This window comes from Oncorhynchus mykiss, chromosome 6 (assembly GCF_057628025.1).
Source record: "Oncorhynchus mykiss isolate SJ-2025 chromosome 6, ASM5762802v1, whole genome shotgun sequence".
Lineage (NCBI taxonomy): Eukaryota > Metazoa > Chordata > Actinopteri > Salmoniformes > Salmonidae > Oncorhynchus > Oncorhynchus mykiss.
The window spans coordinates 23,771,113-23,793,100 of NC_143027.1; the positions used below are offsets into that span (position 1 = coordinate 23,771,113).

The following is a 21,988-nucleotide window of genomic DNA, read 5'->3' on the forward strand; positions in this document are numbered from 1 at the left end:
GCTCCTGCGGATCCAGGTGGAAGAGCGAGACAGTTGCCATGACAACTTGTTCTGTTCCAGCCAGCCAGTCATTCGCGCACCATTGTTGTGTCCTGGTACCATGAAAACGTCTCTTTAGTAACTGAAGTCTACAAATCATTTCTGTTCTGTCAAGGTCGGCCTTTAGCCATATCTATTTGAATATTTTCTTAAATGTTGATATTGTTTGAGCCCAGAATGGTCTAGGCCTATTGCTCTGTATTGTTTATCCATATGCAAAAAATGAAAAAGAAGGTTTGATGTGTCAGTCCAATGTCCTTGTGAGACACTTCTTCACTTCACAGAAGCCCCTAGTATGGGCCCTTTACATGTTTGTCTGGTATTGCAATAGTTCAATCTGTCTCTTCTTTCCTGGCTTCACACCATATAGCTATTTCCCTGGGACTTATTGCAACACTGGAAAAACAGGTTCACAAGTAGACATTTATTTTTAGTAGATTGCGTGGCCTACTTTATACATTAGACAATGTATTACATTTACTGTCACACCCATACAGATAATACTATATTTAAAATTAGGTTTGTCTCTGGCATGCATAAAAACAGCACAATGACAAACTAGGACTCTGCAATTTATTTGTCAAACTGTACAGACAGACAGACAGACAGACAGACAGACAGACAGACAGACAGACAGACAGACAGACAGACAGACAGACAGACAGACAGGATACTGTACACATAAACCATCATGTTTATGCACTGCACACAAATGTGAAGAAAAGCTACTATTTTCCAGATCTGGGAAAAGCGTGTTTGCTGAGGTCCTCTTAGCTCTTGCTTGTCCCATAAACCCAGTGCATTAGAGAGGATCTGGTGCATTTATGGTGCTGGGTAAACACAGTGATCACCTCACAAAAGATCACAGTGACAAACACACACACAAATAAGACTCTCTGCTTTTCTCACTCTATTACCCAAACTTGAAGAACATATCAGTAGTCACAAGAAATATTGCCATTTAAAGGTTGAGAAACAAAACTTGCCTAAACAGCAGGCTACACACAAGTGTATACAGTTCGTGGAGGGTTAATAGTGTGGAAACCATTAGCGGGTCAGTCTGTAAGCTACAGTAGAACCTGTCTAAGTTGGAATGTGGGGCTTTTAGGGAAGAACACTATTTTGAGCAGTACCGTGGTCTTCCGTTTCTACTTAGAGGTAAGGGCTTTAATTCCAGTTTTTCTCAGGAAAAGATAGCTCAGAGGTCCAAGTATTTATTCCGTTTTGCTCATTCAATGATGATGACAAAGGGGCCGAGGTTCACATTCAGAATAATTAACTTGAAGCCATATCGACCATTCCTCCTCTCAGCGGGACATCATTCGTACAAACTCTGTGAAAAGAGAGGATAAGACCTGTCAAATATTAGAAGTTCAGTCTGTGTGTGTGTGTTACAATATGCAGAGGACATGCAGACTGTGTGAAAGTGGACAGTATCATATGTTACTGCACGTCTATTTTTGAGTCACAGTGACCAGTGGGCCCCATAGTTGTCTGCAGCCGACAGACATATTGAATACTGTATCATAATGCATTTACCAGTTTAAGGATTGGGGTATAGGGATTGTGTTCTCGCTGTTATAAGGAAAACACAGGAGGAGACCACACTTTCCTTACATGGTTGAAACAGGCCGTTTGCAAATGTCAAAGCTATTTGAAGCTTTGCCAGAAAGTGGATAAAAGGAAAGAAATATCATGAAATTGAAGAGTAAGGAAGACCAGTTGACATCAAGTGTTTACGAAGCACTCCTGTCCCATTATCTGAAGACTAGCTTGCACACAGCATGAATAGCAAAATCTCTAGCTATTACAATATTGTCTGTGATTTTATTATTCTGTTGGTATAGATAAATAAACTCTGCATCAGCTTACCTTCAAAGTCAACATGCCCATCACCATTCAAGTCGATGTCCCTCAGGATATCTTCTAAGTCCTTGTGGCCAACCTACAGTCCAGTAACAAAGGAGGAATACGTGTGTGTAAAACAACGTTTTTAGTAGTGATGCATACATCGGTTAAGCTACTCAGACAGACTTCATTCTGTAACCTCACCTGTTGTCCCAGCAACTTCCTCATGGCTTCTCTCAGCTCAGATGTGCTTATCGCTCCATCACCATTGGTGTCAAACTTCATGAGGGAAAAAACAAATGATCACATTCATAATCCAGAGCATGAAATATTAGACCGACAGGCAATAGAACTACTTTTCTCCGTAATCACCCTCTCCTCCCTCTCTCTGGCAATCCAGTTTCTCACCTCTTTGAAGGCATCTCTCAGTTCTTTTACACCAATCATATCTGCAGTTTCAGCGAGAAGTTTGGGGCCCATCAACTCCACAAAATCCTCAAAGTCAACATGACCTCCCACTTGCCAAAAAGAGAAGGAACAAGGGAGAACATGTTAGGGGAGGGAATTAGCAAACCATGGTGTAATGCACCTGTACTGCAAATATCTAGACTAGGGCACACTCTTACAATTCATGTTGATCTGTTGGCTCAGTTCTATCAACTCCATTTCAGTAGGCATGTATCCCATGGTTCTCATACAGTTTCCCAGGTCTTTACAGCTGATGAAACCATCTTTGTCCTTATCAAACTCCTTAAAAGCATCCCGCAACTCTGCAGAGAGAATACAGAGAAAGATTACTCTCCTGTAATCTGAAAACTCATGCCACTACCAGAGACACAACTACAGAGAGACAAGCACAGGAACATTTGTTTTTCATTACTTACCATCAATCTCCTCTGGCCTCAGGTCTCTGTCCTATTGGGGCAAAGAAGACAGTGTCAGTGTAATCAGAACTTCAAATAAAATTAAGTTATTAACAATTAATAAATAAAGATTATGATTAAGTTGTTTAGAGATAACAATTGTCAAAGTCCATCATATTATTTTCCTACGCTATCTGATGTTAACAATCCCGGGAACATAGCGACTTCAAAAGGTGAATCTGCGGTCTGCGCCATGATAATCCTCTATCTATTCTGGTGGAACTCAAGCAAGGGACAATAGCTATATAGTCACTGGAATGTTTTCAAACATCTTAATGACTCCCATTCAGACTGCTCCCAGCGTCATCAGAGACAGAGCACAACCGGGAAACGCATGTCTTTCAGTCTGCAAGGAATGTAGCTATGTTCTTTTTTCAGCTCTTGCTTATAATGAAAGCAACCTTTAAAGGATATGGAGGACAGAGAGAGAGAGAGAGACATATCCCAGAACCGTTAGGGGTTAATCTGCAGGGAGAAGTGTAAACACAGTGGCCTGAAGAAATACATTTGGTTAAACATCAAACGGCCATCAGAATCCTAAATTAATCCAATAATGTAACAAACTGCAGGGGTTTATTTTGACATCAGTCACAACACAAACATAGAATGTAAAAGAAAGAGGGTCGACCAAGGAGTACAGTAGCCCCAGGTAGGTAAGTCCCTGTTTGCGGTCTCATCCACATATTTGTACTTTATCTGCCAAACACATCATGTCTGGTTACATTTAACACACACACACACACACACACACACACACACACACACACACACACACACACACACACACACACACACACACACACACACACACACACACACACACACACACACACACACACACACACACACACACACACACACACACACACACACACACACACACACACACACACACACACACACACACACGCGCACACACACACACACACGCACACACAAAGTATACAAAGCATTAAGAACACCTGCTATTTCCATGACATAGACTGACCAGGTGATTCCAGGTGAAAGCTATGATCCCTTATTGATGTCACTTGTTAAATCCACATCAATCAGTGTAGATGAAGCGGAGGATACAGGTTAAAGAAGCATTTTTAAGCCTTGAGATAATACACATAGATTGTGTATGTGTGCCATTCAGAGTGTGAATGGGCAACACAAAAAATGTAAGTGCCTTTGAACGGGGTATGGTAGTAGGTGCCAGGCGTACAGGTTTGTGTCAAGAAACTGCAATGCTGCTGGGTTTTTCACGCTCAACAGTTTCCCATGTGTATCAAGAATGGTCCACCACCCAAAGGACATTCAGGCAACTTGACACAACTGTGGGATGCATTGGAGTCAATATGGGGTAGCATCCCTGTGGAACGCTTTCGACAGCTTGTAGAGTCCATGCCAGACAAATTGAGGCTGTTCTGAGGGCAAAAGGGGGTGCAACTCATAATTAGAAAGGTGTTCTTAATGTTTGGTATATTCAGTGCATATGTGTTTGTGTGTGTCCAGACTTACTTACAGCCTGCCTCATATCGGCCTGGCTCTTGAGCAGGAAGATGCAGGTGGGCCCCATAATGTTGTGAATGAGAGCGCAGTTTTGTGCTAGGGTTATGAGCGGCTCCTGATAGGCCCCTCAAATGGGGAGGCCCCTTTCATCACAGGACTGCACCACCTCTGTACTGCCTCCTGTCTTCCTGGACCAGCTTTCCAGGGGGGCCAGGGGGGTTCAGGTATAGGGGGACAGAGACAGTGTTAGAGACGCGTAGTCAACAGCAGCTTTGGGACAGAATGAACTCAGAGGTAGAGTTGAGAGGGAGTAGTAAGTCAATTAGACGTGTATAGCGTCAGTGAGTCTCTAATTTCTCAAAAATCTACATGCCTTGTCAAATAAATCTGATAGAAAAAACAAACATTGTAAGGTCTGTAGTGCATAATATCCTTTCATATGAACGACCTGCTCAATGTGTTTCGGACCCTACCTTTGACCTGTTAATTATGTCATGCTGCAGTCATGTTGTAATGCTTATCAGTCAGTAGCTTGTGCTGCTTGCTACTTTATCAAATTTCCTTTATGCTAGTCTAGCAGGAATTATCGACAGCTTTCACACCCAAAAGCCCTCTCCTGTTTAATAAATTACTCCCATTCATCCTACTCCCACTTCCTAATTTATTAAAGTGATTTTTTTTTACATAAACCTTTCACACAGCAAACATGACTGATTGCAATAGTTATAGTAGATCTGCTAATGCTGCCAGCGGGATGGGGTCTGTTAGCAAGCCTTTTGGCACATCAGTGGAGACTTTTACAGTGCTTGTTATCAGTAACGTCACACTTGCTGTCAGTAAAATGTGTTCTAAATGTGAATGTTTTAGTGTGTGTGTGTTTGAGACAGAGAGAGGGAGAGAGAGAGAACAAGAGAGAGAGAGAGAGAGAGAGAGAGGGCGTAAAAGAGAGGGGTGGAGGGACTTTATATCCACATCAATAAAAAAGTGTGGACAACTTTCCATTCTTTCATCATAACAGTTTACTGGTCACATCATGTAGACTGACACTTGAGACCTATACACTGTCAAAACGACAGTAAGCACACACACATGGGGAAGGTGAGAAAGACTAGTGGATGAAAGGCAGAGAATAGATGGAAGAGAATATACTTTCTTTCAGTGAACTAGGACTGCACTCACAAGTGTATTCCATTTAACTCTTAATCCTCTACTAGAACCTGGATCTGCTTCTAGAACCTGGATCTGCTTCTAGAACCTGGATCTGTCCATCATTCTACACTGATGCCCAAGACCGACCATTTGTGCCAAAGACTTCACTTGCAATTTTATCCCTACGACAGAGCAGAGTTTCAAGAGGCAGGCCAAGTATAGGTATAAATAGTCATGGTAAGAGGCATTGTGAAAGTAGTAGATGTCCCCAAAAATGTTTTGCTGTCGTGAGTGAAATATAATTTTAAAAACGTGGCCTGACATGAGTAGACAAACAGTATAAAAATACTCTTCATCGCTTTGTAAACTAATTTACACAGATGAAGAGCTCTACAGTCTACAAACTGTTATAAACTTTACTGTATATGTAATAAATCAATGACAAGTGACTTGTTCTTCTTCTAGTAATACAGTACCAGTCAAAAGTTTGGACACACCTACTCATTCAAGGGTTTTTCTTTATTTTTACTATTTTCTGCATTGTAGAATACTATGAAATAACACATATGGAATCATTCAGTAAATGAAAAAAGTGTAAAACAAATTAAAATATATTATATATTCTTCAAAGAAGCCACCATTTGCCTTGATGACAGCTTTGCACACTCTTGGCATTCTCTCAACCAGCTTCATGAGGAATGCTTTTCTAACAGTCTTGAAGGAGTTCCCACATATGCTGAGCACTTGTTGTCTGCTTTTCCTTTACGCTGCGGTGCAACTCATCCCAAAACATCTCAATTGGGTTGAGGTCAGGTGATTGTGGAGGTCAGGTCATCTGATGCGGCACTCCATCACTCTCCTTGGTCAAATAGCCCTTACACAGCCTGGAGGTGTGCTTTGCGTCATTGTCCTGTTGAAAAACAAATGACAGTCCCACCCAAGCTTAAACCAGATGGGATGACGTATCACTGCAGAATGCTGTAGTAGCCACGCTGGTTAAGTGTGCCTTGAATTCTAAATAAATCACTGACAGTACCACCAGCAAAGTATCCCCACACCATCACACCTACTCCTCCATGCATCACCGTGGGAACCACACATGCAAAGATCATACGTTCACCTACTCTGCGTCTCACAAAGACACGGCGGTTGGAACCAAAAATCTCAAACTTGGACTTATCAGACCAAAGGACAGATTTCCACTGGTCTAATGTCCAATGCTCGTGTTTCTTGGCCCAAGCAAGTCTCTTCTTATTATTGGTGTCCTTTAGTAGTCGTTTCTTTCCAGCAATTCGACCATAAAGGCCTGATTCACACAGTCTCCTCTGAACAGTGGATGTTGAGATGTGTCTGTTACTTGAACTCTGTGAACCCCTCTTTTACGCTGCTGCTACTCTCTGTTTATCGTATATGCATAGTCCCTTTAACTATACATTCATGTACATACTACCTCAATTGGCCAGACTAACCAGTGCTCCCGCACATTGGCTAACCGGGCTATGTGCATTGTGTCCCACCACCCGCCAACCCCTCTTTTTACACTACTGCTACTCTCTGGTCATCATATATGCATAGTCACTTTAACCATACCTACATGTACATACTACCTCAATAAGCCTGACTAACCGGTGTCTGTATATACAGTGCCTTGCGAAAGTATTCGGCCCCCTTGAACTTTGCGACCTTTTGCCACATTTCAGGCTTCAAACATAAAGATATAAAACTGTATTTTTTTGTGAAGAATCAACAACAAGTGGGACACAATCATGAAGTGGAACGACATTTATTGGATAATTCAAACTTTTTTAACATATCAAAAACTGAAAAATTGGGCGTGCAAAATTATTCAGCCCCCTTAAGTTAATACTTTGTAGCGCCACCTTTTGCTGCGATTACAGCTGTAAGTCGCTTGGGGTATGTCTCTATCAGTTTTGCACATCGAGAGACTGACATTTTTTCCCATTCCTCCTTGCAAAACAGCTCGAGCTCAGTGAGGTTGGATGGAGAGCATTTGTGAACAGCAGTTTTCAGTTCTTTCTACAGATTCTCGATTGGATTCAGGTCTGGACTTTGACTTGGCCATTCTAACACCTGGATATGTTTATTTTTGAACCATTCCATTGTAGATTTTGCTTTATGTTTTGGATCATTGTCTTGTTGGAAGACAAATCTCCGTCCCAGTCTCAGGTCTTTTGCAGACTCCATCAGGTTTTCTTCCAGAATGGTCCTGTATTTGGCTCCATCCATCTTCCCATCAATTTTAACCATCTTCCCTGTCCCTGCTGAAGAAAAGCAGGCCCAAACCATGATGCTGCCACCACCATGTTTGACAGTGGGGATGGTGTGTTCAGCTGTGTTGCTTTTACGCCAAACATAACGTTTTGCATTGTTGCCAAAAAGTTCAATTTTAGTTTCATCTGACCAGAGCACCTTCTTCCACATGTTTGGTGTGTCTCCCAGGTGGCTTGTGGCAAACTTTAAACAACACTTTTTATGGATATCTTTAAGAAATGGCTTTCTTCTTGCCACTCTTCCATAAAGGCCAGATTTGTGCAATATACGACTGATTGTTGTCCTATGGACAGAGTCTCCCACCTCAGCTGTAGATCTCTGCAGTTCATCCAGAGTGATCATGGGCCTCTTGGCTGCATCTCTGATCAGTCTTCTCCTTGTATGAGCTGAAAGTTTAGAGGGACGGCCAGGTCTTGGTAGATTTGCAGTGGTCTGATACTCCTTCCATTTCAATATTATCGCTTGCACAGTGCTCCTTGGGATGTTTAAAGCTTAGGAAATCTTTTTGTTTCCAAATCCGGCTTTATACTTCTTCACAACAGTATCTCGGACCTGCCTGGTGTGTTCCTTGTTCTTCATGATGCTCTCTGCGCTTTTAACGGACCTCTGAGACTATCACAGTGCAGGTGCATTTATACGGAGACTTGATTACACACAGGTGGATTGTATTTATCATCATTAGTCATTTAGGTCAACATTGGATCATTCAGAGATCCTCACTGAACTTCTGGAGAGAGTTTGCTGCACTGAAAGTAAAGGGGCTGAATAATTTTGCACGCCCAATTTTTCAGTTTTTGATTTGTTAAAAAAGTTTGAAATATCCAATAAATGTCGTTCCACTTCATGATTGTGTCCCACTTGTTGTTGATTCTTCACAAAAAAATACAGTTTTATATCTTTATGTTTGAAGCCTGAAATGTGGCAAAAGGTCGCAAAGATCAAGGGGGCCGAATACTTTCGCAAGGCACTGTAGTCTTGCTACTCTTATTTTCAAATGTCTTTTTACTGTTGTTTTATTTCTTTACTTACCTACACACACACCTCCCCCCCCCCCCCCCGCACTATTGTTTAGAGCCTGTAAGTAAACATTTCACTGTAAGTATTCGGCACACGTGACACACGTGACAAATAAACTTTGATTTGATTTGAACGTATCTTCTGCAGCAGAGGTAACTCTGGGTCTTCCTTTCCTGTGGCGATCCTCATGAGAGCCAGTTTCATCATAAAGCTTGATGGTTTTTGCGACTGCACTTGAAGAAACTTCCAAAGTTCTTGAAATCTTCCCGATTGACTGACCTTCATGTCTTAAAGTAATGATGGGCTATTGTTTCTCTTTGCTTATTTGAGCTGTTCTTGACAAACTATGGACTTGAGCGGTGTTTGAATACCCATAATAACATACTGTATACAACGTACTTAATGAGTATATACTACATACTATTATTTCATTTTAGTATACTGTAAAGGAACAGTATCGTTTCAGTTGAGCAAACTAGCGATTCGCCTGTTAACCGGAAGTTGATGGTGTTGCTATGCAACCTCTTGCTAGCTTGTTTGCATAACAAATGACAAGCTAGACATTTTATGATGTCGAGTGTGTTCGTAAATTCAATCTGGAGTGCCAGAGAGCGCTCTGGGCATTCGTAAATTCAGAGCGTTGTCAGATTGTCCATTCGTAAATTCAGAGCGTTTTGCTCTGGCCGAGGAGTAGGGTTAGTGATCCGAGCATTCTGACCTTACAACGGCAGTCAAGCACCCAAGCTAGCTACTTCCAGACACAAATGAGAGAGCACCTCACTCTGACCATTTTACTCACCCTAGCAGAGCTGGTTAGGCTGTTTTCATGTTATCCAGATTGTTGGTGACTGTAACTGTGCTGCTGGATACAATTGAATTATTCTTTTTTTGGCAACTTTTACTGACACTCTGACTCTGGCACACTCTGAAATCGGAGTAGATAGCCAGAATTAACAATGTCCATTGAGAACGCACAACAACTATAACACTTAGCTAAGAATTACGTGAATAATCAAGTCAATAAATGTTGGGTAGTTATTTAGCATATAGTTAATATACTGCCTGGCAAGTTTGATGTATTAGCCAACTAGGTAACTAGCTAACATACCGGTACATACTTCTGTAATGCTGTGTGTTTCATAAGGATAGCGTAGCTAACAAATTGTCAGCCAACATAATGTGTAACCTAACTTATTTAAAAAGTAATTTCTTTATTACATTGCTAAACATTTTCTTAAAATTTGACATAATTAGTTAAAGCAATGCATTTGTAACCACTCTCATCGGACATCGGCTGCATATTTTCCACCATTTTCTTCAAATCTGAAAATGTGAAGCCACGTCCATTTTGGAATGAGTAGGTGTGTCCAAACGTTTGACTGGTACTGTATATTTGACATAATTGTCAGGTGGTAGATTAAAACAAAAATAAGCAGTGGATAGTAACAAAATAAAGTCTCCTCATCAGAGCAACAGTTTCACACTCCAACTGTAAATATGAAGGTTCCTAAATACACCACACAGTAGTAAAGGCAGTTCTAAAATTAGGTGCAGTAAAAAACCCTTTCACATTTAATCACTTTTCCAATTAGCATATCTCTGTACAGCATTTTGTACAAATTGTGAAATAGTCCAGCACATGGGAACAGACACAAGATAGACAGCTGCAGAGGTAAAGCACATGCGCTATAGTCAGGGTTGGGTAGGTAACTTTGTAAATGTAATCTGTTACAGTTACTAGTTACCTGTCCAAAATTGTAATCAGTAACGTAACTTTTGGACTACCAAAACTCAGTAACGTAATCTGATTACTTCAGACTACTTTACCCTTAAGAGGCATTCAAAGAACACAAAAAGGATCCATCAAATGCATTTGGTGTGTCATCATTGCGGTCTCTGACTTTTCAATGCTGAATTGAATGTCATTAATAAAACAGAAAAGTGTTATGTTTTTTTTCTTCTCGCAAACATCCTTTCTGAATTTAAAAGTAATCCAAGAAGTAATCATTTACTTTTTCAAATGTATATGTAATCTGATTTCAATATTTTTTTCTGGTAACGTATCCGTACAGTTACAGTTTTTTGTAATCAGATTACATGTAACTGATTACATGTAATCAATTACTCCTCAACCCTGGCTACAGTGCATCACATTAAATACAACCTTACCTTTTTGGAGAGGATTCTAAAAAGAGATTTTACACAGTTCCCAATGGTAGAAAACAAGGGTTTGCACCAGACTTAAAAAGACGACAAGGGTCTTTCTGAGAGGGCTTGGAGGAGAGGAGAGTTAACACAGGTTTGAGGTAGAGCCATGTGGATAGAGGTCGAGAGCTTCAAGATTCTTGGTGTCCACATCACCAACAAACTATCATGGTCCAAACACACCAAGACAGTTGTGAAGAGTGCACGACAATGCCTATTCCCCCTCCGGAGATTTGGCATGGGTTCTACAGCTGCACCATCGAGAGCATCCTGACTGGTTGCATCACTGCCTGGTATGGCAACTGGTCGGCATCTGACCGCAATGCGCTACAGAGGGTAGTGTGTACAGCCCAATACATCACTGGGGCCAAGCTTCCTGTTGTGCAGGACCTGTATACCAGGAGGCACTAAAAATGGTCAAAGACTCCAGCCACCCTGTTCTCTCTGCTACCGCATGCCAAGCGGTACAGGACCGCCAAGTCTAGGTCCAAAAGGCTCCTTAACAGCATCTACCCTCAAACCACAAGACTGCTGAACAGTTAATCAAATGGTAACCCGGACTAATTGAATTGACCCCTCGTTTTTTGTTTCATGCTGCTGCTACTCGCTGTTTATTATCTATGCATAGTCACTTTACCCCTACCTACACTACCGTTCAAAAGTTTGTGGTCAATTAGAAATGTCCTTTTTTTCCATGAAAACATACATCAACAGAGTTGCAAAATGAATAGGAAATATAGTCAAGACATTGACATGGTTATAAATAATGATTTTTAATTGAATTAATAATTGTGTCCTTCAAACTTCTCTTTCGTCAAAGAATCCTCAATTTGCAGCAATTACAGCCTTGCAGACCTTTGGCATTCTAGTTGCCAATTTGTTGAGGTAATCTGAAGAGATTTCACCCCATATGCTTCCTGAAGCACCTCCCACAAGTTGGATTGGCTTGATGGGCACTTCTTACGTACCATACGGTCAAGCTGCTCCCACAACAGCTCAATAGGGTTGACATCCGGTGACTGTGCTGGCCACTCCATTATAGAGAGAATACCACCTGACTGCTTCTTCCCTAAAAAGTTATTGCATAGTTTGGAGATGTGCTTGGGTCATTGTCCTGTTGTAGGAGGAAATTGGCTCCAATTAAGTGCCGTTCACAGGGTATGGCATGGCATTGCAAAATGGAGTGATGGCCTTCCTTCAAGATCCCTTTTACCCTGTACACATCTCCCACTTTACCACCACCAAAGCACCTCCAGACCATCACATTGCCTCCACCATGCTTGACAGATGGCGTCAAGCACTCCTCCAGCATATTTTCATTTTTTCTGCATCTCACAAATGTTCTTCTTTGTGATCCGAACACCTCAAACTTAGATTAGTCTGTCCATAACACTTTTTCCCAATCTACATCTGTCCAGTGTCTGTGTTCTTTTGCCCATCTTAATCTTTTATTTTTATTGGCCAGTCTGAGATATGGCTTTTTCTTTGCAACTCTGCCTAGAAGGCCAGCATCCCGGAGTCACCTCTTCACTGTTGACGTTGAGACTGTCACGCCCTGGCCTTAGTAATCTGTGTTTTCTTTATTATTTTGGTTAGGCCAGGGTGTGACATGGGTGATTTATTGTGTTTCGTCTTGTCTAGGGGTTTATTAGATTTATGGGGTTGTGTTCAGTGTAGTTGTCTAGGTGAGTCTATGGTTGCCTAGAGTGGTTCTCAATCAGAGGCAGGTGTTTATCGTTGTCTCTGATTGGGAACCATATTTAGGCAGCCATATTCTTTAGGTATCTGGTGGGTGATTGTTCCTGTCTCTGTGTTTTGCACCAGTTAGGACTGTTTCGGTTTTTCCACGTTTTCTTATTTTGTATAGTGTTCACGGTTTCATCTTTCATTAAAAGATGTTTATAAATAACCACACTGCATTTTGGTCCTCTCCTTCCCAGGAAGAAAGCCGTTACAGAGACTGGTGTTTTGCGGGTATTATTTAATGAAGTTGCCAGTTGAGGACTTGTGAGGAATCTGTTTCTCAAACTAGACACTAATGTACTTCTCCTCTTGCTCAGTTGGGCACCGGGACCTTCCACTCCTCTTTCTATTCTGGTTAGAGCAAGTGTGCGCTGTTCTGTGAAGGGAGTAGTACACAATGTTGTACGAGATCTTCAGTTTCTTGGCAATTTCTCACATGGAATAGCCTTAATTTCACAGAACAATAATAGACTGACGAGTTTCAGAAGACAATTACTTGTTTCTGGCCATTTTGAGCCTGTAATCAAACCCACAAATGCTGATGCTCCAGATACTCAACTAGTCTAAAGAAGGCCAGTTTTAATGCTTCTTTAAAATCAGAACCACAGTTTTCAGCTGTGCTAACCGGGTTTTCTAATGATCAATTAGCCTTTTAAAATTATAAACTTGGATTAGCTAACACAACTTGCCATTGGAACACGTGTAGATATTCCATAAAAAATCTGCCGTTTCCAGCTACAAGTCATTTACAACATTAACAATGTCTACACTGTATTTCGGATCAATTTGATGTTAATTTAAATGGACAAAAAAAATAGCTTTTCTTTAAAAAACAAGGACATTTCTAAGTGACCCCAAACTTTTGAACGGTAGTGTACATATTACCTCAATTACCTCGACTAACCTTTACCCCCCCCCCCCCCCCCCGCACATTGACCCGGTACCGGTACCCCCTGTATATAGCCTTGTTATTTTGTGTTACTTTCTTCTACTATAGTTTGTAAATATTTTCTTAACTTTTTTTTCTTCTTAAAACTGCATTGCTGGTTAAGGGCTTGTAAGCATTTCAAGGTAAGGTAAGGTACATTGTATTCGGCGCATGTGACAACATTTGATTTGAGGTAGAGTAAGAATTATTGAGAGAGAGCTGAGCTGCTTAGCACCTAACGAAAGTGGAAACGACAGTGACAGGACCAACAAAAACAGTAAAAGAGAGGGAGAGAGAAGGACAGAGGGAGGGAGGGAGGAAGAAGGTGTAAGAGGGAGGGAACAAGAGATGGAAAAGGGGGGGAAAGGGGGAGGTTGATCCAACTTTCCCATGAAATGCACAAGCTGAAACAAATAATGCAGAGAGAAGATGCCGATCCTTTACCCACAGTCTCCTTCCGTCTCTCTCAAAACACATGACACATTTCATTACCTACACAAACATACACGATTCTAATCAGCAGGAAGGTTGTGCAGCGATATTTAGGGGGCAGCAGGTGTTTAAAAAAAGGCACATCTGTCTAAAAGCGGCAGGATACCATTTTCTGGCACATATAAAGAATGCAAGCTTGACTAAACAACATCAACAATGTTAAGCAAATATATAACAAAATTAGGAAAATATGCAGGGAAATTAGCAAAAGTATTTGTAACAATGTTTTTACCCTGCGTTAAGTGGAGGTTTAGGTGGGACTAATAGTGATTCATGGTTTAATGAATGGATTATTATATACTGCTGTGCCATTGAGTGTTTTTAATTCCACTTTCTCTCAAATGCCAAGCCATGAAAATGATCCCTGACTGTTACAGTACTGATGAATAAAGTAGTAGACCGCTACACCTCAATAATTTTGTCTTTCAGGCGTATCAGAGGGGGCAATTTGCACTACGGTTGGTTGCACTGCCATTGATATCACAGTTATCACTGTGAGACAAATACAACATGCCCCACTCATTTATTGCACCATTTCCTTAAATTGTTCATCAATAGGCTATAAATGTAAAACCAGCTAAATATGCAGCTACTTTGGGAGACAGGCAATGAGAATTGGCTGACACGTTGGATGACAGTGAAACACGCAGATGGTGTAAGTTATTTGTACAACATCTCTGATATAACCTTCCTCCCTCGCACTCTCTCTCTCTCTCTCTCTCAGGTGATGATTAATCTTGGTAGGAGCATATTTAGCTAATGTAGCACTCTTTCTCAGAGTTATGGTGAACTTCATCACACATCTGATCAGAGCCATTCTTTGATTTGCTTGCATCATGTTAGCATCATGCAAATGTGTACGCATGCACATCCACATGTAAACAGTACACATCAAACTCTGTTCAATTTCACACCTGGTTTTAAGCACTAGATGGAACTGACTGTAAAATGACACAGTTCCTTTAATTGTGCCTGTAAATAATTAATTGTAAATGTACAGGTACACCAGAGATGAATACATTTTTCTGCTCAACTGTCACCTGGCTCTCTATCTCCTACCCTCTATTTTCCCCATCATCCCTCTATCCTTCACTCTCCTCCCCCCTCCCAACTCCACCACTCTGTAGACAATGACAAGGTCACACTGACCTAACAGATACAGAGCCAAATGAACAGAGAACGTCATGGAAGGGGAGGGAGAGAAAACCATGGAGGGGGGGGGGGGGAGAACATTGGAGCATTGGATTAATTTTGGAACATTCTGTTATACCGGTAGTCTGTAAGAAAAAAAAGCAACTAGGTAGAATGAGATGGCTGCTTTATTTGTCTCAGAAACATTGTGTCTTATAACACATGCTTCATTGGGATCTAATAGAAGATGTGTTACGCTTCTCCCTGTGTCTCACCACCTCTCAATTAACGTGTCATAAAGAGCTGATTCATATTGCGCTTATGTTTCACTGGCACACACTTCCTGACTGACTCACAGATGACAGGGAAAACACACAAGAGAAAAAACAAATATGGAAATAGATTGACTGCTGAGCTGAGGGTTGTCACAAAGACCCACTGACTTCATTGTTAGAAGCACCAAAGCTTCAGTTTGCAAACGCTCAGCAAAAACACAAAAGGAAACTAATTAAACATTGAGAACACATAATATACTCCACCTAATCCGTAGGACACTTATTGAATAGATTATAACCAAAGTATGAGGCATAGCATATCACAACACACCATCACCATACAAGTCCCAAGAGTGATCCACAAAGTCAAGAGCCCATTCCATGATGCCGCACACTCCCAATGACAGACCAATACCAACTTCCTCTTTATGAACACTAAGTACCCCAGTCTGCAGAAGGGTCAGCACCCGCACATTACTATGTTTACAGAGCAGGGACACAAATCATTCACTAATATAGCAATGTTTTCTGATCTAATCATGTTGAATTTTGAGCAATACTAATACATTATCAGTGTCCTCTAGCGTAAAGTGTCATTATAATGCCTGAATGTAGTTACTTCTAGAGGTCGACCATGTCACGTTCGTTATAAGGATCGGACCAAAGCGCAGCGTGGTATGCGTACATTCTTATTTTTTTAAAGAATGAAACACTGAACAAACTAACAAAATAACAAAACGATATGTGAAGCTATACAAATGAGTGCTGACAGGCAACTACACATAGACAAGATCCCACAAACACCAAATTGAAATGGCTACCTAAATATGATCCCCAATCAGAGACAACGATAAACAGCTGCCTCTGATTGGGAACCATATCAGGCCACCATAGACATACAAATCACCTAGACCTACAAAAACCCTACACATACAAAAAAACCCTAGACAATACAAAAACTAGCATACCCACCCTAGTCATGCCCTGACCTAACCAAAATATATAGAAAACAGATATCTACGGTCAGAGCGTGACAGACCAATTATGATTTTTCAAACGATACTGATTATTGGAGGACCAAAAAAAGCCGATACCGATTAAATCGGACAATTTTATTTATTTATTTGTAATAATGACAATTACAACCATACTGAATTAACACTTATTTTAACTTAATATAATATATGAATAAAATCAATTTAGCCTCAAATAAATAATCAAACATGTTAAATTTGGTTTAAATAATGCAAAAACAAAGTGTTGGAGAAGAAAGTAAAAGTGCAATATGTGCCATGTCAGAAAGCTAACGTTTAAGTTCCTTGCTCAGAACATGAGAACATATGAAAGCTGGTGGTTCCTTTTAACATGAGTTTTCAATATTCCCAGGTAAGACGTTTTAGGTTGTAGTTATTATAGGAATTATAGGACTATTTCTCTCTATACAATTTGTATTTCATATATCTTTGACTATTGGATGTTCTAATAGGCACTTTAGTATTGCCAGTGTAACAGTATAGCTTCCGTCCCTCTACTCGCTCCTACCTGGGCTCGAACCAGGAACACATCGACAACAGCCACCCTCGAAGCAGCGTTACCCATGCAGAGCAAGGGGAACAACTACTCCAAGTCTCAGAGTGAGTGACGTTTGAAATGCTATTAGCGCACACCGCGCTAACTAGCTAGCCATTTCACATCGGTTACACCAGCCTAATCTCGGGAGTTGATAGGCTTGAAGTCATAAACAGCACAATGCTTGAAGCACAGCGACGAGCTGCTGGCAAAACGCACAAAAGTGCTGTTTGAATGAATGCTTACGAGCCTGCTGGTGTCTACCATCGCTCAGTCAGACTGCTCTATCAAATCATAGACTTAATTATAACATAATAACACACAGAAATACGAGCCTTAGGTCATTAATATGGTCGAATCCGGAAACTATCATCTTGAAAACAAAATGTTTATTTTTTCAGTGAAATACGGAACCGTTCCGTATTTTATCTAACGGGTGGCATCCATAAGTCTAAATATTCCTGTTACAATGCACAACCTTCAATGTTATGTCATAATTACGTAAAATTCTGGCAAATTAGTTTGCAACGAGTCAGGCGGCCCAAACTGTTGCATATACCCTGACTCTGCGTGCAATGAAAGCAAGAGAAGTGACACAATTTCACCTGGTTAATATTGCCTGCTAACCTGGATTTATTTGTGCTAAATATGCAGGTTTAAAAATGTATACTTCTGTGTATTGATTCTAAGAAAGGCATTGATGTTTATGGTTAGGTACACGCTAGATAAACTAGTAAGATAAACTAGTAATATCATCAACCATGTTTAGTTAACTAGTGATTATGATTGATTGATTGTTTTTTATAAGATAAGTTTAATGATAGCTAGCAACTTACCCTGGATTCTTACTGCATTCTTGTAACAGGCAGTCTCCTCATGGAGTGCAATGTAATCAGGTGGTTAGAGCGTTGGACTAGTTAACTGTAAGGTTGCAAGATTGAATCCCCCGAGCTGACAAGGTATAAAGCTGTCGTTCTGCCCCAGAACAAGGCAGTTAACCCACCATTCCTTGAAAATAAGAATGTGTTCTTAACTGACTTGCCTAGTTAAATAAAGGTGTAAAAAAATACAGATTTTCGATTGTTATGAAAACTTGAAATCGGCCCTAATTAATTGGCCATTACGATGAATCGGTCGACCTCTAGTTACTACTGTATTCCATGTGGCTTATAAGCATCAACGGTAGTTGACATATTTTGACATTTACACAACCATCCTAAAACAATTGCTTGAGCTATAGATAGGCATAGCCTAAACACCAGTAAATCGACTATGTGAAGGCCTATGTCACTATGGAGATTAAGCTCTGTGCATGAATAATAATTGGTTGCTTATTTCTGGGCAATAATTTGAATATCTTTATACACATCCAGCACATGTTTGGAAAACACCTGTTCGGAGCGCAGTGACATCTGTGAGGAACATCTAACATCCTTTCATCGTGACGAGATACTTCAAAGTGACTAGGCTACCTTCAACGTGACTAGGCTACCTTCAACGTAACTAGGCTACCTTCAAACAGCAAAATACAAAAAAGATAGTTATATATATTTTTAAATCAATGTATTTATGAATATGCAAATCACAGTGATTTCAGTGTCATACAAATGGACACTTCAGAAGCGTTCTACTCTGTATCTCTCTCTCCTCTGCCTCTCTCATTCCAATGTGTAGGCCTACTACTGTACATCCATGCTGAGAAACCATCAATCGAGACATGGCTTTATATGGCAATGTGTGTAGCTGTGAATATTACAGAGGCAGAGAAATCTGGAACGTTAAGGCTAAATCACCTGTGACATCATGGTACATGTGAGGATAACAATTTGTGCACCAAATGTGGCCATTACATTTCTGGATAATTTTATGTGAAATGTACAATGAGGACAGCCTATATGGTTCCCTTTTCACAGTTCATTAACATAGAAGCTCTAATAAGAAGACTCACTGAAGCCCTCTGTGCTTTCAGAGACAAGCTCATCCATTAATAATGTCATTGATTTACTGGGCTCAGTGAGCCAGGCATATTCAATGGCTGTACGATTCCACTACAAGACAGTAATGTGACCCTCAAATACTATGGTTTTCATGCACCATCAATTACATTCAGACTACTACCTCTAGCTGAGATCAATACTGATAATGGTAGGCTTTCTCCCTCTTAAGAAATAGCCTACATTACTAGGCTAAATAGGCCTTATTGATTATGAAACTATTTGAAGAAGCTTAGCCTATAATTTGTGATTGCAAGTGAATGACTATTTTTCATAATTAAGAAATTATTTTAATTAACAATTTAATGTGTATTATGTTTTAGGCAAGGGTCTTACCTGTCCAAAAACCGAGTTGAGAATTGGCCGCAAAAAGTCAGATTCACAAGATGCTGCGCTGGACCTTCGAGAGCGGTGAGAGGATCGGCTGGATACGGGGATAGGCGAGGAGGAAGCTGGGGACGGGATGCTGGCGTCCACGCTAGCAGACGAACTGGCCCTTGTATGGTCCCTCGATTCAAACAAGAGCGCGGTGTCGTCTTTGCAGTCTGAGTGGGGCTGCATGCCTATTCTGGGGTCTAAACGGGTAGGGTGAGTGTGGCTGTGGTGTTGTGCAGCTGGCTGGTCGTCCCGGGTCGTTTTCCGGTGGTGTCGGTGATGCTTGGATGACTTGCAGCGTTCTCTCACACCTCGAACCACACCATGTTGCTCAGATGGGTCATCCTGGGAGTGGGCGGCGGGAACGTTGCCATGTGGGGCGTGGGGCTGGCTCTTACTAGCTCGGGTCGTCGCCCTATTCCGGGTACCGAGGAGCGAGGGGTGGCACAGGGGTCTCCTCGCAGTAACGTCGCACTCTGCCGACCAGAAAGACTCCTCTGCGGCATTGCTGCTCACTTGACTTGCAGCTGGACGGTGGTGATGATGATGATGATTTCGGTCGGTTCCTGTCGTACGTTCAGGGAAGTGTGTCGATCTTCCGCTTGCCGAGGAAGATTTCAGCAATGAGGTCTTGGATTCGGATTTGGGAAAAGAGGAGCTCATGATTGTCTTGCTTCTAGTCTCGTTTCATCCGGTTAACCTACTCATTGCCGTTTAGTTACCCATCAAATATGTCATTTTCTCATATTGTCGGCCCTTGTAAGGTAACAACAACACCATAGCTGCCTTCAAAAGCTATCCTTAAAAGTTGCATTTTACCACCTGATTGCTATGTGGCCCGGCCGCTGATGCAGGGCGCGCGCAGACGCGTAACCAAAATCATAGTGATGAGGGAGAGCACGATGTTCACGTCGCGTCATCCTGTCACTAATGTGAACGTCCCTGGAACCCTGAATTTACCGTGCGTGTTCTGTTGTGGGAGGACCAAACACCGTGCTCATAAATGATTGCGGTAGGCTATGCTGTCTTCAATTGGAATGGGTCATAATTCAGCAGTACATGTCAATGCCCATCTCTCGGTTGCCAGCTATGGTAGGCTACATCTCTATTGATTTAAACAGAGAGGGCTAAACTCCAAAATGAATGCAGATAATAACTATGGATATGGAAACCCATTTTCTCAACCATTTTTTGAAAGTTCCAAGGCAGTAGTTTTTATCTCAATCAAATATTTTTGGGATAACAATTAAGTACCTTACTGTAATTGTTTACAATTAAAATGGTTAAAAATAAGCAAAAATAGCTTCTTAGCAAAGAGCAATTTCTGGAAGGGGTCTGAGTGGGGAGGGGAAACTGAAAACTAGCTGTTATTGGCAGAGAGATTTGGAACTCTCTTTCTTATTGGTCTGTTAATTTACCACCTGGTGATGTCAACAGGCAGGCCAAAACTCCATCCCACCAAAACAGGGAGAAATTTCAGGTGGTCTTTTCAAACAGCTCTTACACTAAAAGGTCATTATCATAATTCTCACAATTTCACATATTATTCCAACCTCATAGTGTGGAAATATATATAAAGCACAAGACGATCACGTTTTTTTGACTGCACTGGGCCTTTAAATGTCAATACTATCTAAAAGTTGAGATAGTAGCCTATGTAAACATTGAGATACCCAAGTAACATTTTTTAGATACTAACCTACCTGAAAATGTTGAGATAGTAGATCATAGAGGATATGTTTCTTAATTTGTAGCATTGTGTGGCGATTTCCATCTATCAATTCAATTCAAGGGCTTTATTGGCATGGGAAACATGTGTTAACATTGCCAAAGCAAGTGAGGTAGACAACATACAAAGTGAATATATAAAGTGAAAAACAACAAAAATTAACAGTAAACATTACACATACAGAGGTTTCAAAACAGCAAAGACATTACAGATGTCATATTATATATATATATATATATACACAGTGTCTTAACAATGTACAAATGGTTAAAGGACACAAGATAAAATAAATAAGCATAAATATGGGTTGTATTTACAATGGTGTTTGTTCTTCACTGGTTGCCCTTTTCTCGTGGCAACAGGTCACAAATCTTGCTGCTGTGATGGCACACTGTGGAATTTCACCCAGTAGATATGGGAGTTTTTCAAAATTGGATTTGTTTTCGAATTCTTTGTGGATCTGTGTAATCTGAGGGAAATATGTCTCTCTAATATGGTCATACATTGGGCAGGAGGTTAGGAAGTGCAGCTCAGTTTCCACCTCATTTTGTGGGCAGTGAGCACATAGCCTGTCTTCTCTTGAGAGCCATGTCTGCCTACGGCAGCCTTTCTCAATAGCAAGGCTATGCTCACTGAGTCTGTACATAGTCAAAGCTTTCCTTAATTTTGGGTCAGTCACAGTGGTCAGGTATTCTGCCGCTGTGTACTCTCTGTGTAGGGCCAAATAGCATTCTAGTTTGCTCTGTTTTTTTTGTTAATTCTTTCCAATGTGTTAAGTAATTATC

At 40.9% G+C, this 21,988-nt stretch overlaps 1 protein-coding gene across 2 annotated transcripts; it reads right to left on the bottom strand.

Moving 5' to 3' along the window:
- Positions 1-448: 448 nt before the first annotated feature.
- LOC110525554 (calcium-binding protein 1) lies at positions 449-20,418 on the bottom strand. Of its 2 annotated transcripts, none has more exons than XM_021605766.3 (7): positions 19,436-20,418; positions 2,772-2,802; positions 2,514-2,657; positions 2,296-2,405; positions 2,092-2,166; positions 1,912-1,984; positions 449-1,372 (listed from the first exon to the last, which is right to left on the bottom strand). In XM_021605766.3, the coding sequence occupies exons 1-7, from the start codon at positions 20,135-20,137 to the stop codon at positions 1,347-1,349; spliced, it is 1,161 nt and encodes a 386-aa protein (XP_021461441.2). In that variant the 5' UTR covers positions 20,138-20,418; the 3' UTR covers positions 449-1,346. The 2 variants fall into 2 exon arrangements, with proteins under 2 accessions (XP_021461441.2, XP_090093434.1); XM_090237308.1 differs by lacking the exon at positions 19,436-20,418 and adding an exon at positions 2,940-3,186.
- Positions 20,419-21,988: the final 1,570 nt, after the last annotated feature.

Excerpts from the sequence above, each read along its gene's own strand:
- LOC110525554 (XM_021605766.3), bottom strand. The coding sequence starts at position 20,137 with ATGAGCTCCTCTTTTCCCAAATCCGAATCCAAGACCTCATTGCTGAAA. Across the intron at positions 2,803-19,435 it reads TCAACTCGGTTTTTGGACAG|GACAGAGACCTGAGGCCAGA; the intron begins GTAAGACCCTTG and ends TTGCCCCAATAG. Across the intron at positions 2,658-2,771 it reads GAGGCCAGAGGAGATTGATG|AGTTGCGGGATGCTTTTAAG; the intron begins GTAAGTAATGAA and ends TTCTCTCTGCAG.